The sequence below is a fragment of the Salvelinus sp. IW2-2015 genome, linkage group LG13 (assembly GCF_002910315.2).
Source record: "Salvelinus sp. IW2-2015 linkage group LG13, ASM291031v2, whole genome shotgun sequence".
Taxonomy (NCBI): domain Eukaryota; kingdom Metazoa; phylum Chordata; class Actinopteri; order Salmoniformes; family Salmonidae; genus Salvelinus; species Salvelinus sp. IW2-2015.
Genome location: NC_036853.1, coordinates 33,750,502 through 33,765,146, shown reverse-complemented (window position 1 = coordinate 33,765,146; position 14,645 = coordinate 33,750,502). Strand labels below are relative to the sequence as shown.

The window sequence follows — 14,645 nt, the reverse complement described above, 5'->3', positions numbered from 1 at the left end:
CAATTGGCATAGCGTCGTCCGGGTTAGGGAGGGTTTGGCCGGTAGGGATATCCTTGTCTCATCACGCTCCAGCGACTCCTGTGGCGGGCCGGGCGCAGTGCGCGCTAACCAAGGGGGCCAGGTACACGGTGTTTCCTCCGACACATTGGTGCGGCTGGCTTCCGGGTTGGAGGCGCGCTGTGTTAAGAAGCAGTGCGGCTTGGTTGGGTTGTGCTTCGGAGGAYGCATGGCTTTCGACCTTCGTCTCTCCCGAGCCCGTACGGGAGTTGTAGCGATGAGACAAGATAGTAATTACTAGCGATTGGATACCACGAAAATTGGGGGGAAAATTTACTTTGAGTGCACAGCCATGCAATCTCCATAGACAAAAAGTGGTAGTAAAATGTCCTTACTGAGGTGCTCAGCGACTTTCAACGTGGCAACGTCATAGGATGCCACCTTTCCAACAAGTCAGTTCGTCAAATTTCTGCCCTGCTAGAGCAGCCCCAGTCAACTGTAAGTGCTGTTATTGTGAAGTGGAAACATCTAGGAGCAACAACGGCTCAGCCGCGAAGTGGTATGACACACAAGCTAACAGAACGGGCCCGCTGAAGTGTGTAGCACGTAAAAATAGTCTGTCCTCGGTTGCAACACTCACTACCAAGTTCCAAACTGCCTCTGGAAGCAACGTCAGCAGAATAAATGTTTGTCGGGAGCTTAATGAAATGGATTTCCATGGCCGAGCAGCCACACACAAGCCTAAGATCACCATGCACAATGCCAAGCATCAGCTGGAGTGGTGTAAAGCTCACCGCCATTGGACTCTGGAGCAGTGGAAACACATTCTCTGGGATGATGTATCACGCTTCACCATCTGGCAGTCCGACGGACAAATGTGGGTTTGGTGGATGCCAGGAGAACGCTACCTGCCCCAATGCATAGTGTCAACTGTAAAGTTTGGTGGAGGAGGACTAATGGTCTGGGGCGGTTTTTCATGGTTCGGGCTAGTCCACTTAGTTCCAGTTAAGGGAAATCTTAACACTACAACATACAATGACATTCTAGACAATTCTGTGCTTCCAACTTTGTGGCAACAGTTTGGGGAAGGATGACAATTGTCAGCATGACAATGCCCCTGTGCACAAAGCGAGGTCCATACAGAAATTGCTTGGAAGAACTTGACTGGCCTGCACAGAACCCTGAGTCTGCGTTTACACAGGTGCCTAATTCTGATATTTGTCCCACTTATGGGCGAAAGAACTGATCTGATTGGTATCAGAATTGGCCTGCCTTTCTAATCGCAGCCATATAGGCACATTCTTCTCTACCCTGCAWCTCTTCCCCGGGTCATTGGTGTACAAGAAATTAGGGAAAGGGGGTACCTAGTTAGTTGCATAACTGAATGCATTCAACCGAAATGTGTCTTCCACATTTAACCCAACCTCTCTGAATCAGAGATGTGGTTTCTGTCAATATACCTGGGAAAATAAGGGTTAAAGGTCATTATCATATGATTTCTGGGTAACAATTAAGTACCTTACTCTGTTTTCAATTAAAATGGTCCAACAAACATTATAATTGCTTCTCAGCAAAGATACATTTCTCAAGCAATAATTTTGCTAGGACTGTCTGGGAGTAGTTTGAGTGGGAGGTGACAACTGAAAACTAGCTGTTATTGGCAGAGAGGTTTGGAACTCTCTTTTTTATTGTCACCATGGAAGGCCAAAACTCCATCCCACCAACACAGGCAGAAATTTCAGGAGGCCTTTTCAAACAGCTCTTATACTAAAAGGGCATCACCATCGTTTTCATAATTTCACAGTATTATTCCAACATCTTAGTGTGGAAATATACATAAAACACAGGACATCACATGTTTGACTGCACTGGGCCTTTAATAAACAACTATAAGGGCCCCATAAAATTATGTTGGGTATTTTCCAGAATTTAGTTTTCTCTTTTCCTGGTTTAATTTTAATTTAATTTTTTTACTCTCAATATTGCAATTACCAATAGAGAAACAATGAAAACAACGAAAATTGGAGTTTGCCAAAAGGAGTTTGCCAAAAGGCACCTAAAGGACTCTCAGACCATGAGAAACTGGATTCTCTGGTCTGATGAAACCAAGATTGAACTCTTTGACCGTCACGTCTGGAGGAAGTATGGTGGTGGCAGCATCATGCTGTGGGGATGTTTTTCAGTGGCTGGGACAGGGAGACTAGTCAGGATCGAGGGAAAGATGAACAGATTAAGTACAGAGAGGTCCTTGATGAAAGCCTGCTCCAGAGCTCTCAGGTCCTCAGACTGGGGTGACGGTTTACCTTCCAACAGGGCAACGACCCTAAGCACACAGCCAAGATAATGCAGGAGTGGCTTTGGGACAAGTCTCTGATTGTCCTTGAATGGCCCAGCCAGAGCCCGGACTTGAACCAGATCGGACATCTCTGGAGAGACCTGAAAATAGCTGTGCAGCGATGCTCCCCATCCAACCTGACAGAGCTTGAGAGGATCTGCAGAGAAGAATGGAAGGAGCTCACCAAATACAGATATGCCAAGCTTGTAGCGTCATACCCAAGAAGGCTCGAGGCTGTAATCGCTGCCAAAGGTAAAGGGTTTGAATACTTATGTAAATGTGAGATTTCATTATTTTGTTTTTGTTTTTATTAGGGAAAAAATGAATTCTATCAAATTTAGAAGAAGGCTATAATGTAGCAAAATGTGGAAAACATTTAGGGCTCTGAATACTTTCCGAATTAACTGTTTGTGACCACTGTCGGACGTACCATTAGGCAGAAGAGGCAGTTGCCTCAGGCTTCATATCATCAAGAGGCTTCATGAGCTGTGCATAAAAAAATATATAATTTATCCGCTCGAGGCATAATAAATAACAAATTCACAGAAAAATGTGTCTGTTTATGCTAGACATTTGTTTTTTTTGCATGGGCTGCGTCTCAATCCACCACATCCACCGATGTCGGCCTTCCGCATCTGCGGTGGGAGGTGGCAGGGCTACAGGAGACATCTAGAAGAACGGTCTCCTCATGGAAACGTCTGTAGCGTCCGAACTGTTTAGCCTACAAATGAATATGACCCCTCCTATGGAAAGATGCGACTCCCACGAACACAATGGCGAACTGTTTAGCCTACAAATGAATATGACCCCTCCTATGGAAAGATGCGACTCCCACGAACACAATGGCGCACTGTAGGGAAGTGTCATTTCCATGTCAAAGGTATACAGGTAATTCCATGGTAAAATATACACACTCTGGCCCATTCCACACGTGCGTGTTTCAGCTCGGCAGTTGAGGACCACGTGGCCCCTGCTTGCCCCCTCAGGCCTCTTGTTAAGTCAGAGGTGATTCATGGCTCCCAACCCCTCTAACCAACGCAGGTTTGAAAGTTAATAAGCAAGGTTTTATGTCCTTCTGACATCCGTCAGTGTCAGTACGGCCCTCCTGTTCATAAACACCGTCTTCCTTTAAAGACCAGCTCTGTCTGTGAGCATCAGGCCACTGGGTCATACACACTCTGACATCTGTGCACGCACGCACACACAGACACACCAGTGGAGGCTGCTGAGGTGAGGACGGCTCATAATAATGGCTGGAACAGAGTAAATGGAATGGCATCAAACACATGGAATCTGTTTGATGTATTTGATACCATTCCAGCTATTCCGCCCCAGCCGTTACCACGAGCCCGTCCTCCCCAATTAAGGTGCCACCAACCTCCTGTGACACAGACACAAACACTCAAGTATCCTCTCCAGCTGTGAGTACAGTGAGTACAGAGCCGTCTCTATACCCTGGTATCATACCGAACATCAAAATCTTCACTGCAATTATTCCATTTCATTATCAAATTTGCTCTTCCTTCACTTAATTGGCTAGCGGGTTAGGTTAAACTGACAGAGAAAAGAATGTGTTTGTGTGTGTGTATGTGTGTGTGTGCATACTTGAGTGTGTGTGCTGGGTATAGGAAAGAATAGCGTTTCGGTCAAGGTGACGCGTGCGTGTCCTAAATTCATTACAGGAAGCTTGAGTCAGTGATCTTAGTGGTGGAACGGCCTGTTTCTGGGGCTAATGCAATAATAGCCGCTACCGCCTCCTCTCTCTCTCTCTATTTCTCAGACCAGGTTTGTATATTGTTGTAAGAGAGTCTGTGTTTGTCTAGAGGAGGCTAAAGACCGGAGGAGAGGCGATGGAAACCAAGCCCTTCCTCTGCCCTCCCTGGTCAGACAGACAGGGTCTGAGAGGCTAAGCTGGGAATGGAGGGAGGAAGAGATGAGGGTAGAGAATGCAAGCCGGAGGCGAAGAGTAGGTGGGATACTGTGGGATGTCGAGGCATGAGTGAGGCTTGAGGGGGAGTTGGAGAAGGTTAAGGCTGTTTATATGACCATAAAGTATCCTGAAGTATTTTAATTGCACTTTAATACAGTTTTATTTCATTTGAGAGTTGGGAGGGGGGAAGGAAGGTTGTGGGAGAAGGGGGAGAGAGGAGGGGTAGAGAGAGAGGGGGATGCTAGACTCCCCAGGCTGTCAGGTTGTCATCCACACGCCAGTCCCACATTGCTGTGTTGAGTCTGAGGGAGTAGGGAGGGGGGAGGAGGCACAGGAGGACGGGTGTATGTGTGTCTGGGGGTGCGAAGGGTATATGCCAAGGCAAATGTCCCCACACACACACATATCTCTCACACCAAAAGCGTGTTAGGTCCGTGACAGCGTGTTAGGTCCGTCACCCAGTCAAGAGCCAAATAGTACAACAACAAGGACCACCGTGTGGTTGCTATGGCAATGCTGAGGACTGAGACGTGTTGTGGGATAACAGCTATTTACCAGCTTGTGTTTAATGCCACATCAGCTTGGTTAATCACCCTGATAATCATTTAAGTGGTCTTAAATCCTTTTACTGTGATGTTTCACTCTTATTCAATCCTTCAGCTTTCATGCGAAGTTCACTTTTTTAAACTAAATCTACAAAATGTATGTAAATGGCATGTTATAGAGGTGTCCAGACACTTTTTTTGCAATTTCACTTGGTTTTTGTCTTTTGACACTTTTACTTTTGACACTTACGTATTTTTAAAACCACATACTTTTAGACTTTTACTCAAGTAGTATTTTACTGGGAAACTTTCACTTTTACTTGAGTCATTTTCTATTAAGGTATCTTTCCTTTACTCAAGTATGACAATTGGGTTCTTTTTCCACCACTGAGATAATGTCTAGATGCTTTTTATTGTGGAGATCAAGTTTATAAATTGCCTGGYTGGGCTGATGAGACAGCAGTCAGATGGAACAGAGTAAATAGGCATTTTGACAACTTGTGGAATAGACACAGCTGGAATGYGGTTTTAACTAAATAGCATTCAGGATTAGACCCACCCGTTGTATAAACACGCATGCACACTGACATGCACGTCTAGTGTTTGAGATCCTGCCCCCCCCGCACCCCCAGGGCCTGTGTACCATCCTATGTATCACACTGCAGAATGTGGGGTTGTCCTGTTGATCTGTTGATGTTGGCCTACCAGTAAGACCAGGCTGTGTCTGGCAGGGCAGCTTCTGGAGAGGAGAGGTACGTTTCCAAAGTTTTATATGACTTCTGTGCTCCTGAAACTCCTCTGGCAACACACAGACTTGGTGAAAGGCAAATAATTTGTTACCACAGCGGCAACCACAAAATATCTTGTAAAGGATTCCTACCCGGCAGATTCCTACCCAGTACACACAAACACTTTCCCTCACACACACACACACAACACACACACAACAAAACACACACACACAACACACACACACCACACACACACACACACACACCACCACACACACGTCAGAGTCTTTCTGAGGAGTGTTATTTAGAGGGGGAAAATGTAGATTATGGTTAGTTGAACCATAGTGTTGTGGGAGATGAAACATTGCTTGAGGAGGGTCCAGACAACTAAACTCAAGGTTTGTAGTAAAATCCTTACATGACCAGGTCTTAGAACATTTAGAAATAATAATTCATCTTTTCAATAGGCCATTCCATTAGTGGATGCATTTATTGCTTACCCTTTTGATAGAAATCAACACATTACAGCAGTTCTCTGCTGATTGCACTGCGGTGTACTGACTAAAGGTTACAGAATAAAACGCACTCCTCGTACTATTCTCTATGCCTGTATGCACCTGCTACACTGTTATTTTTTTCATATACTTGTATGTATTTTTATAGACTGCATTATGTTGTTATATATGTCTGGATCTTAAGTTGGCTGTCCACTCACATAAATAATGCCAATGCAGTCATTGTGATGATGTGTTATAAAGTTCTCTCACTGTTGGCTGTCTCTCTCCTCTCGCTGTCTCTTTCTCTTCCATCTCGTTGCCAAGAGAAGACTATGGTCCTGTCATCCGTTTTAATTTTTTTTTGATAATAGGTTTTATGTTTTAAGCTAGAGCTAATAAATACTGACGCTCGTTCTAATTTTCTCTCGCTCTATTTTTTCTCTTTCTCCCCTCTCTGCTCCCTCTCTCTTTCTCATTCTCTCCATTAAATGTCCATATCTAACCCCTCCCCCCCTCATCCAGACCTGTTTTTCTCTGGGGTTCTCATTGACACTCCCAACGTCTCTGGGCCAGACGGCAGAGCTGTTGTGTCGCGTGTCCGGTAACCCCCTTCCCACGGTGCGCTGGCTGAAGAACGACGCTCCCGTGGTCCAAGAGCCTCGCCGGATCTCCTACCGGCCCACGCCCTACGGATCGCGTCTCCGCATCCGTAACCTGGACACCACAGACACCGGCTACTTCCAGTGTGTGGCCACCAACAGCTACGGCACCGTCTCCACCACCGGAGTACTCTTCGTCAAGTTTGGTAAGATGACGCTATGGGGGTAGTGGTTATAAAGTGGCTACGAGTGTGAATAGTTCTGACTTTCTCACGAAGTGGCTTAATGTCTCCTATGAAGTGCATGAACCCGACTAGGAAATCAGGACGCAAAACTTTGCATGACTCGTCGACATGACTCAACAGCTCAATCGATTCAAGACTTCTTGCAGACATTTCTGTCTGGTTGATTTAATCAACACCGGTGTAGTTACGTGTTGTCAGGAGGTCGGAGTTCGCACTCTGCTTTGATAGAGTGAGCTTAGTGGAGATSTCTTCCTTTAAAACTGCCAGTACTTGGCCTGAGTTCTGGCAGCCTGTATGGGCAAGAGGTCTGGCTCTGGCAGCCTCCGACGGTCTGGGAGCAATTGTTCCCCCTGTTGTTAAAATTGTAAATCCTCCTGTCTTCTCTTCCAGATCCACTCCTCACCCCTCTGCCAGGGAGACCCTCTGCGTAAGTAGTCAATTTTCCTCCGTACTTCATAAGTAGCTCCACGAACCCAACCCAACACTGGCTCCTGTTACAGAAGAGCGAGAGGGTGAAGAAAGATAAATTAACTGAAGAAATGGAAGGAGATGGTCATCGTTAAAGTGAAAGAATGAAGGGGAATGGTTGTGTTAGAAAGTAATTAGTTGATAGTACAAACAGTCGCGAAAGGGGAACCCGCTGGGCACAGGCATCAGTTTAACAGCTAGTTTTGATTTGCAATTGGTTGAGTTGTCAACTAAGCAGAATTCAACGTGAAATCAGCAGAACATTTCACCATGTCATTGGATTTAGGTGAAAATTTGGGTGAAAAAAAAAAGCCTAAATTCCCTTACGTTGATTCAACCGGTTTTTGCCAGGGAGGAAGTGTTTCCGTTGTGTCTGGCCAAAGCTTTCACGTCAGATAGTGTATCATACATTATGGACTTATGGACTTTATTTCTTACTGTATTGTCCTGTTAATTGTTATTACTCATTAAGTATKATTATTTTTCCTATTATTATCTATCTGCGTCATCACTGATTTGATCAGATTGCTTTGGCAATGTACAGTATGTGGTAACACTTTCCATGCCAATAAAGCCTTTGGTATTTATCTGTTTGATTTATGCTCCCAATCAAGATCGTTTGACAGAGTAGAGATTTTCATCACCTGGCCTTTTTGTGCTGCAAGGTTAATCTAGCATCTGTGTGTTGTATGCTGCTTGCCTCAGCTAGCATGTGTTAGTGCCTTATCGAGCCCATCTCTGCTAGTGTCTGCTCAGTTTATATCGCCATCCCCAGTTGGTGTTTCGTAGCACCAATCAGGACATGGACAAATGCACAGTTGGTGATCCTAAATCTAGGGTCTTATCTGGGGCTGGGTGTGCCTCTCCCCCCTATTGGTCAATCATCATCTTCCTCCTCTCCTTCCTACTCCTCATCGTCCCCTTCCTTGTTGTACTTTCATTCCGGTTCACTAGGATGTGTTAGAACCATCTGAACTTTCTTTGTCTCCTTGGCTTATTTCAACATTTTCTCCTGTGGACTGTCCTGTGATGTGGATATGGGGTGAGAGGCGGTTTATATAATATTTACTCAATGGTTTATTATCTGGCAAACGTATTCAGAGGTTCAATCTCGTTTATTTTGTCAAGTAATCGAATTGTCAATGTTTGGTTTCGAGCGCTCGCGAGTTTGTATTGGAGAAATGTGCGTGTTGTTTTCTAAAGAGCTGAAATCTCTCCGGATCAAAGGAAGAACGTAAAAGCCGGACATTTTTACTGAATGACGTTCAGCGTCAAGTCACCGAGCCATATTCCATGGAAAAGGCTGGGAATATTGTAACATCAAACAGGCTGGCATGATGGGGGAATCAGACACTTAGTTAATTCACACACCCACACCCACAGAGAGAGAGAGAGACACACGACACACACACACACACACACACACACACACACACATACATGTGATCTCACACATCTGTTTCTCACTTACAATTTGTTTTATTTACATGTTTTCGAAATATCCTACAGAGCTTTCATCCCACATCCTAGTACTGTAGTGTTTAAATATTATAACCTTGGCTAGGCTAGCTTTTTGCTCTCAGTAGATATTTAACCTACAGTACTTCAGTGGTGGGTCAAAAATAAGGACTCTACATCACTGCTGTCTCTCCCTAGACGACCTTTCAGGAGTCTTGTAATGTGAAGTGTATTTTCTCCCTCAAATAAAAAAACCCTCCTCTCAGTCAGAGACCGCGTCAGGTCGACTCTGTTCTCTGGCCATGCGCCAGAGTGTGTTCATATTTATTCAAGTCCACAGGACCTGCATCCGTGCTTATGGACGGGTTAGCTGACAATGTCACGAAAACGATGCGCGCGCGCAAGTCTGTGTGTTGTTATGATTCTGGACGGTCAGATAGCTAGCAACAGTGACAAGACGCTGCCATGTGGGGAATCGTAGGTGGCTCGTTTCAGCTCGTTGTATCTTGATATTGATACCATGTCTTGTTTTGAGTTGTTTTGACTCTTGTCACGTCTACGCTAATGTGGCTAAAATTAGCTGGCTAGCTAACCAACAACTGTACCAATGTATTTGAGAGAAAACAAGTGCTCATTGTGCACAGTGTCAATAAAGATTTGGAGAGGAAATGCAGTTAACATGTTGTCAACAATCCTTTGATTCGAAGCCAACGGTTGCGCACAAATCGGTTTTGCTGCTAAACAACCCGTTCGTCTATAGGCCACAATCAGACAGCAGGCTGGCCAGTGGCACAGCTCAGAGCAGAGCAGAGGAGAGCGACGTAAAGCGGGACTCATTTAGTTGAAACACAGTCATTAGGCTCTCTCATTGGAGCGCACAGGGCTTCCTTTGACTGGGGGCCCGAGGGGCCGGAGATGGGCCCTGTTGGTCGTCATTACTGTCATCGTCAGCTGATTAGCTGTCAGGGGGAAGCAGGGCAGATGGGGTCAGCTAATGGTGGCATGTGACATGTGACAGGCCTCCGCGGTTGTTTTGATATTTCCCATTGATGTGTCAAAACGTCAGTCCGCAGTCCTGGTTGTGGAGGTGGATACGGGTAGACACCTGGTTTAGCTGGTGTCACACCACACTTCTGGTTGGTGTGTTTCGTGGTCAGGGAGAGGATGTACGGTTTTCCCGTAGGGTTTGAGGGTTTGGTTTTCTCCCTCTGGTTTCTCCGTATGTGTACTCTGGTCTGACGGGGTTTTAGATGATGGATGCTAATGTATGTAATGTATGTAATGTATGTAATGTATGTAATGTATGTAATGTATGTAATGTATGTGTTCCTTGGCCTGGACTTGTCAAGCAGGCCAGACACAGACAGACCCAGAGCCCACAGCCCTTCAGCCCACAGTCCAGAGGCTAGCCGTCCCTGTGTACACTGTGGCTTTGACCAGACCAGACCTGACCGGACATCAGCTCAGCTGGACATAGAACGTTACACGGTCATGTGACAGACGAGAACCAAATAGTAATAACAAAAGGAGACACGTGTGGTTGCTATGGGAGATGCTGAGGACTGAGACGTGAGTTGTGGGAGAATAATTCCTAGATTTTCACTAACTAAGCCAGCAAAATGTCTAAGCTTGTGTTTAATGCCACATTTCTATAATACAAGCGGTTGGCTTGTAGTGAATCAGCCGGGCTTTTGGCCTGACAGGGGACACCACGTTTCTGAACTATAATTTCCAATTTTAAGTGGTCTTAAATTCTTTTAAAATACGCACGGAGCCAACTCAAGCATATATCAATACGTTCCACTCTTATTTAAATCCTTATTTCATGCGAAGTTCACTTTTTAATAACTAAATCTACACATGTTGTAAACTCTGTTGCTATGGTATGAATAGAAAAGAGTGTGTTCACGAGAGGCCGATTCTGTTGTTCGGAGTTTACACATTCAACTGATGCTGTTGATAAGGGAAAAACTATGGCTCAGTTTCTCACATGATGCATTGACTGACTCTCTATTTTTTTCACTTGCAATTTACTTGGTTTTTGTCTTTGACACTTTTACTTTTTGACATTACGTATTTTTAAAACACTACTTTTAGACTTTTACTCAAGTAGTATTTTACTGGGAAACTTTCACTTTTACTTGAGTCATTTTTCTATAAGGTATCTTTCGCTTTACTCAAGTATTGACATTGGGTTTCTTTTTCCACCACTGAGGATAATGTCTAGTGCTTTTTTTACTTGTGGAATCAAGTTTATAAATTGCTGGCTGGGCTGTAATGAACACGCAGTCAGAATGAACAGAGTAAATAGGCATTTTGACAACTCTGTGGAATAGAGCCAGCTGGAATGCGGTTTTAACGTAAATAGCATCAGGATTAGAACCCGTTTGTATAAACACGCATTGCAAACTGACTGCACGTCTAGTGTTTTGAAGATCCTTGCCCCCGCACCCCCGGGCCTGTGTACTCTCTTGTATACACTCAGAATGTGGGGTTGGTCCTGTTTATCTGTTGATGTTGGCTACCAGTAAGACAGGCTGTGGTCTGGCAGGGCAGCTTTCCTGGAGAGGAGAGGTACGTTTCCCAAAGTTTTATATGACTTCTGTGCTCCTGAAACTCCTCTTGGCAACACACAGACTTGGTGAAAGGCAAATAAGTTTGTTACCACAGCGGCAACCACAAAATATCTAGTAGAGGATTCCTACCCGGCAGATTCCTAACCGTACACACAACACTTTCCCTCAACACAACCCACACACACACAACCACACACACACACACCACACCACACAACACACACAACACACACACACCACACACACACACACACACACACACACACAACTACATCGTCAGAGTCATTTCTGATGAGTGTTTATTTTTAGAGGGGGAAATGTAGATTTGGGTTTAGTTTGAACCATAGTGTTGTGGGAGAGTTGAAAATTGCTTGAGGAGGGTCCGACCAACTAAACTCAGGTTTGTTAGTAAAATTCCTTACATGACCAGGTCTTAGAAAATTTAGAAAATATTTTCAATAGCCATTCCTTAGTGGATGCCATTTATTGCTTGACCCTTTTGATAGAAATCACAATTACGCAGTTCTCTGTGATTTGGCACTGCGGTGTCTGAGTAAAGGTTACAGAATATAACGCCACTCTCGTACTATTCTCTATGCTGTATGCACCTGCTACACTGCTTAATTTTTTTCATATACTTGTAATGTATTTTTATAGACTGCATTATGTTGTTATATTAGTCTGGATCTAAAGTTGGCCTGTACATCACATAAATAATGCCAATGCAGTCATTGTGCTGAATGTGTTATAAGTTCTCTACTGTTGGCCTGTTTCTCTCTCCTCTCGCTGTTCTTTCTCTTTCATCTCGTTGCAAGAGAGACTATGGTCTGTATCCGTTTAATGTTTTTTGTGATAATAGGTTTTATGTTTAAAGCTAGAAGCTAATAAATACTGGACGCTCGTGTCTAATTTTCTGCTCGCTCTATTTTTTTCTTCTCCCTCTTGTCCTCCCTCTCTCTTTTCTCATTTAGGCGTCTCGTTCTCTATGTAAGTGTTCCATCACTTAGTAGTCCTCATCTCAGTATCTCACACCTCCAATCCCAGACCTGTGTTCTTCGTGCCGTTGCTAGACTCCTAAAATTGAGACACATCAGACAGAAGCGGTGAGCAATTCTTGTTTCTGGTTGCTCAGCTCATCTTCCATACGGCATCGAGCTTGTTGTGCTTGCGTGTCTCGCGTTCTAATCTTGCTCGCTCCCTTGTTCTTTAGCCCCTCACGGTTGCAGAGTCTCTAGGCGCTTGTATAGAAACGACGCTCCTCACTCTGGTGGAGACCCTAGACAACCTTCGCTGTAAAGTATTACGTCACAAATCTGGGTCTCGCAATGCTATGCCTTTGGTAGTGCAATCCGATTCTCAGCTGAGTACCCTCTGTTTAGGCACCTCATGATGTGAGACCTACTGCTAGGCGACCCAGGATCACAGGCCGAACTTCGTTCCATTCTCACCGCATTCGCTAACCCTGGAGCATTAACCTCACAGACTGTTCTGTTCTTTTTTTTAACCCACCCGGCTCTTCAGTGTGTGGCCACCAACAGCTACGGCGCACCGTCTCCACCACTGCCACCCCTCCCCTCACACCCTGGAGTACTCTTCGTCAAGGTTTGGTAAGCCATGAACGTCTCATGGGGGGTAGTGGTTATAAGTGGCTACGAGTGTGAATAGTTCTGGATTTCCCTCAACAGCGTCCACCCAAGTGGCTTAATGTCTCCTATGAAGTTGCATGAAAAACCCGCACTAGGCTACCCTAAATCCTAGCCTGTACGCGCAGCCTTACAATCCTTTGCATGAACCTCACCGTTCCGACCTGACTCCGCTGCACTCTGCATGAACCACGCTCAATCTCCTCCCGTAATGTTCAAGATATCTTTTTTTTTGCAAGACCTCACAGTTCTCGTCTTTGGTGGTTGATTTAATCACAACCCTCCCTGGGTGGTGTGCGTTATGTCCTATGTAGCAGGTGCGGTCAGGCCTCAAGTCCCTCCCTGGCCCCCCTAGTCTCGACCAGCATCAGGCCTCCCTCCTATTATTTCCCTCCTATTATACTTTTCCTGCGTTTTTTCCTACCTGCGCCTGCCTCTTTTGATGGTGAGCGTTTAGTCTGACTCCAAACCTCCCTCCTCTGAATCTCTCTTTCCGTCTCTTCCCGTCTCCCTTTAAATAAAAAATCCCAATAAATAAACTTCCTGTCTCAACAGCAATGAAACACCAAAGTAAAACCGCTCCCCTCCCTCATCTCCTCCCTTGTTCCGATTCCCTTCCGTCCACCACCTCTCCTTTGACCCGGTCGTCTCTCTCTTCATTCCTCTCCTCTCCGCTCTCCGGCGCGTTGCTCCTCTCTCGCGTCGCTTCCCTCTTCTTCCACTCTTCCCCCTTTTTTCTCTCTCCGTCTTTCATGAAGGGGGATGTGTTGGTATAAGGAGCTGGCTCAGAAGGGGCTAGTTTTGGACATGGAGCCATTTTCCCCCCTCGTTGTGTTGTTCTGGCCTGTGAAAAACATCTCTGGAGCGAGGAGGGAGGGAAGGGAGGGAACAAGGGAGGGGGGGGGGGAGACGAGGAGAAGTGGTTAAGCTCCACGGGCGCCTGCGGCCCTACGTGACTGACAACCAGGGCCACCAACAAAGAACAGGCGTCCTTGTACCCGATCCTTATCCCTACAACAATCCCTCCCCGCCCTCACCCTCAGGCTAGGGGCTATACCTCATCTCCGAGTTCGTGTTACCCCAGATTCCAGGTGGTCCTGTAATAGGAACTCATGTAAAAGATGAAGAAAGAGAAAACATTGAGCGGTTATTAAAAGCTGTGAATGAACAGCTCTAATGTCACGTCACATGGTACAGAGCAGGCAGGCCTCACTGAAAAAGCAGAGTGAGGGGTGAACACACACACATGGACGCTCGAAGGAAGGAGGAAGCAGTTCTCGCTACATGGCCAATCCTCCTTCTCTAAGCTGGGTGACAGCACAGTGTGTTAACCCTCTCTGGGTGTGTGTGTGTGTGTGTGTGTGTGTGTTGACCCCAGTGTTTCATGTTATAGATGTTTGCCCAACGAGATGAACAAACACTGAGTGCTGGGCTAACAAACAGGTACCACAGGGCGGAGATTGAAGATTTCAACATACCCCTGCCCATAGTCCCTCTTCCTTCTCCTTCCCCTGTTCTCTTTCCTACTTTCTCTCCGCCTGTCTGCATCTCCGTCTCATTCTGTAGATCGCTCGAACCCTACTGTCATTAGCTGTCCCCCCCCCGCTCCCCCTTCCCACCA

General features: G+C 45.6%; 1 protein-coding gene across 1 annotated transcript in view; it reads left to right on the top strand.

Moving 5' to 3' along the window:
• Positions 1-2,950: 2,950 nt before the first annotated feature.
• LOC111971364 (inactive tyrosine-protein kinase transmembrane receptor ROR1) overlaps positions 2,951-14,645 on the top strand; it is a 66,976-nt gene continuing 55,281 nt past the window's right edge. Inside the window, exons 1-3 of the mRNA XM_023998105.2 lie at positions 2,951-3,028; positions 6,558-6,840; positions 7,270-7,306. Coding sequence (XP_023853873.2) covers positions 2,951-3,028; positions 6,558-6,840; positions 7,270-7,306 — 398 coding nt within the window. The remainder of the gene's footprint in view (positions 3,029-6,557; positions 6,841-7,269; positions 7,307-14,645) is intronic.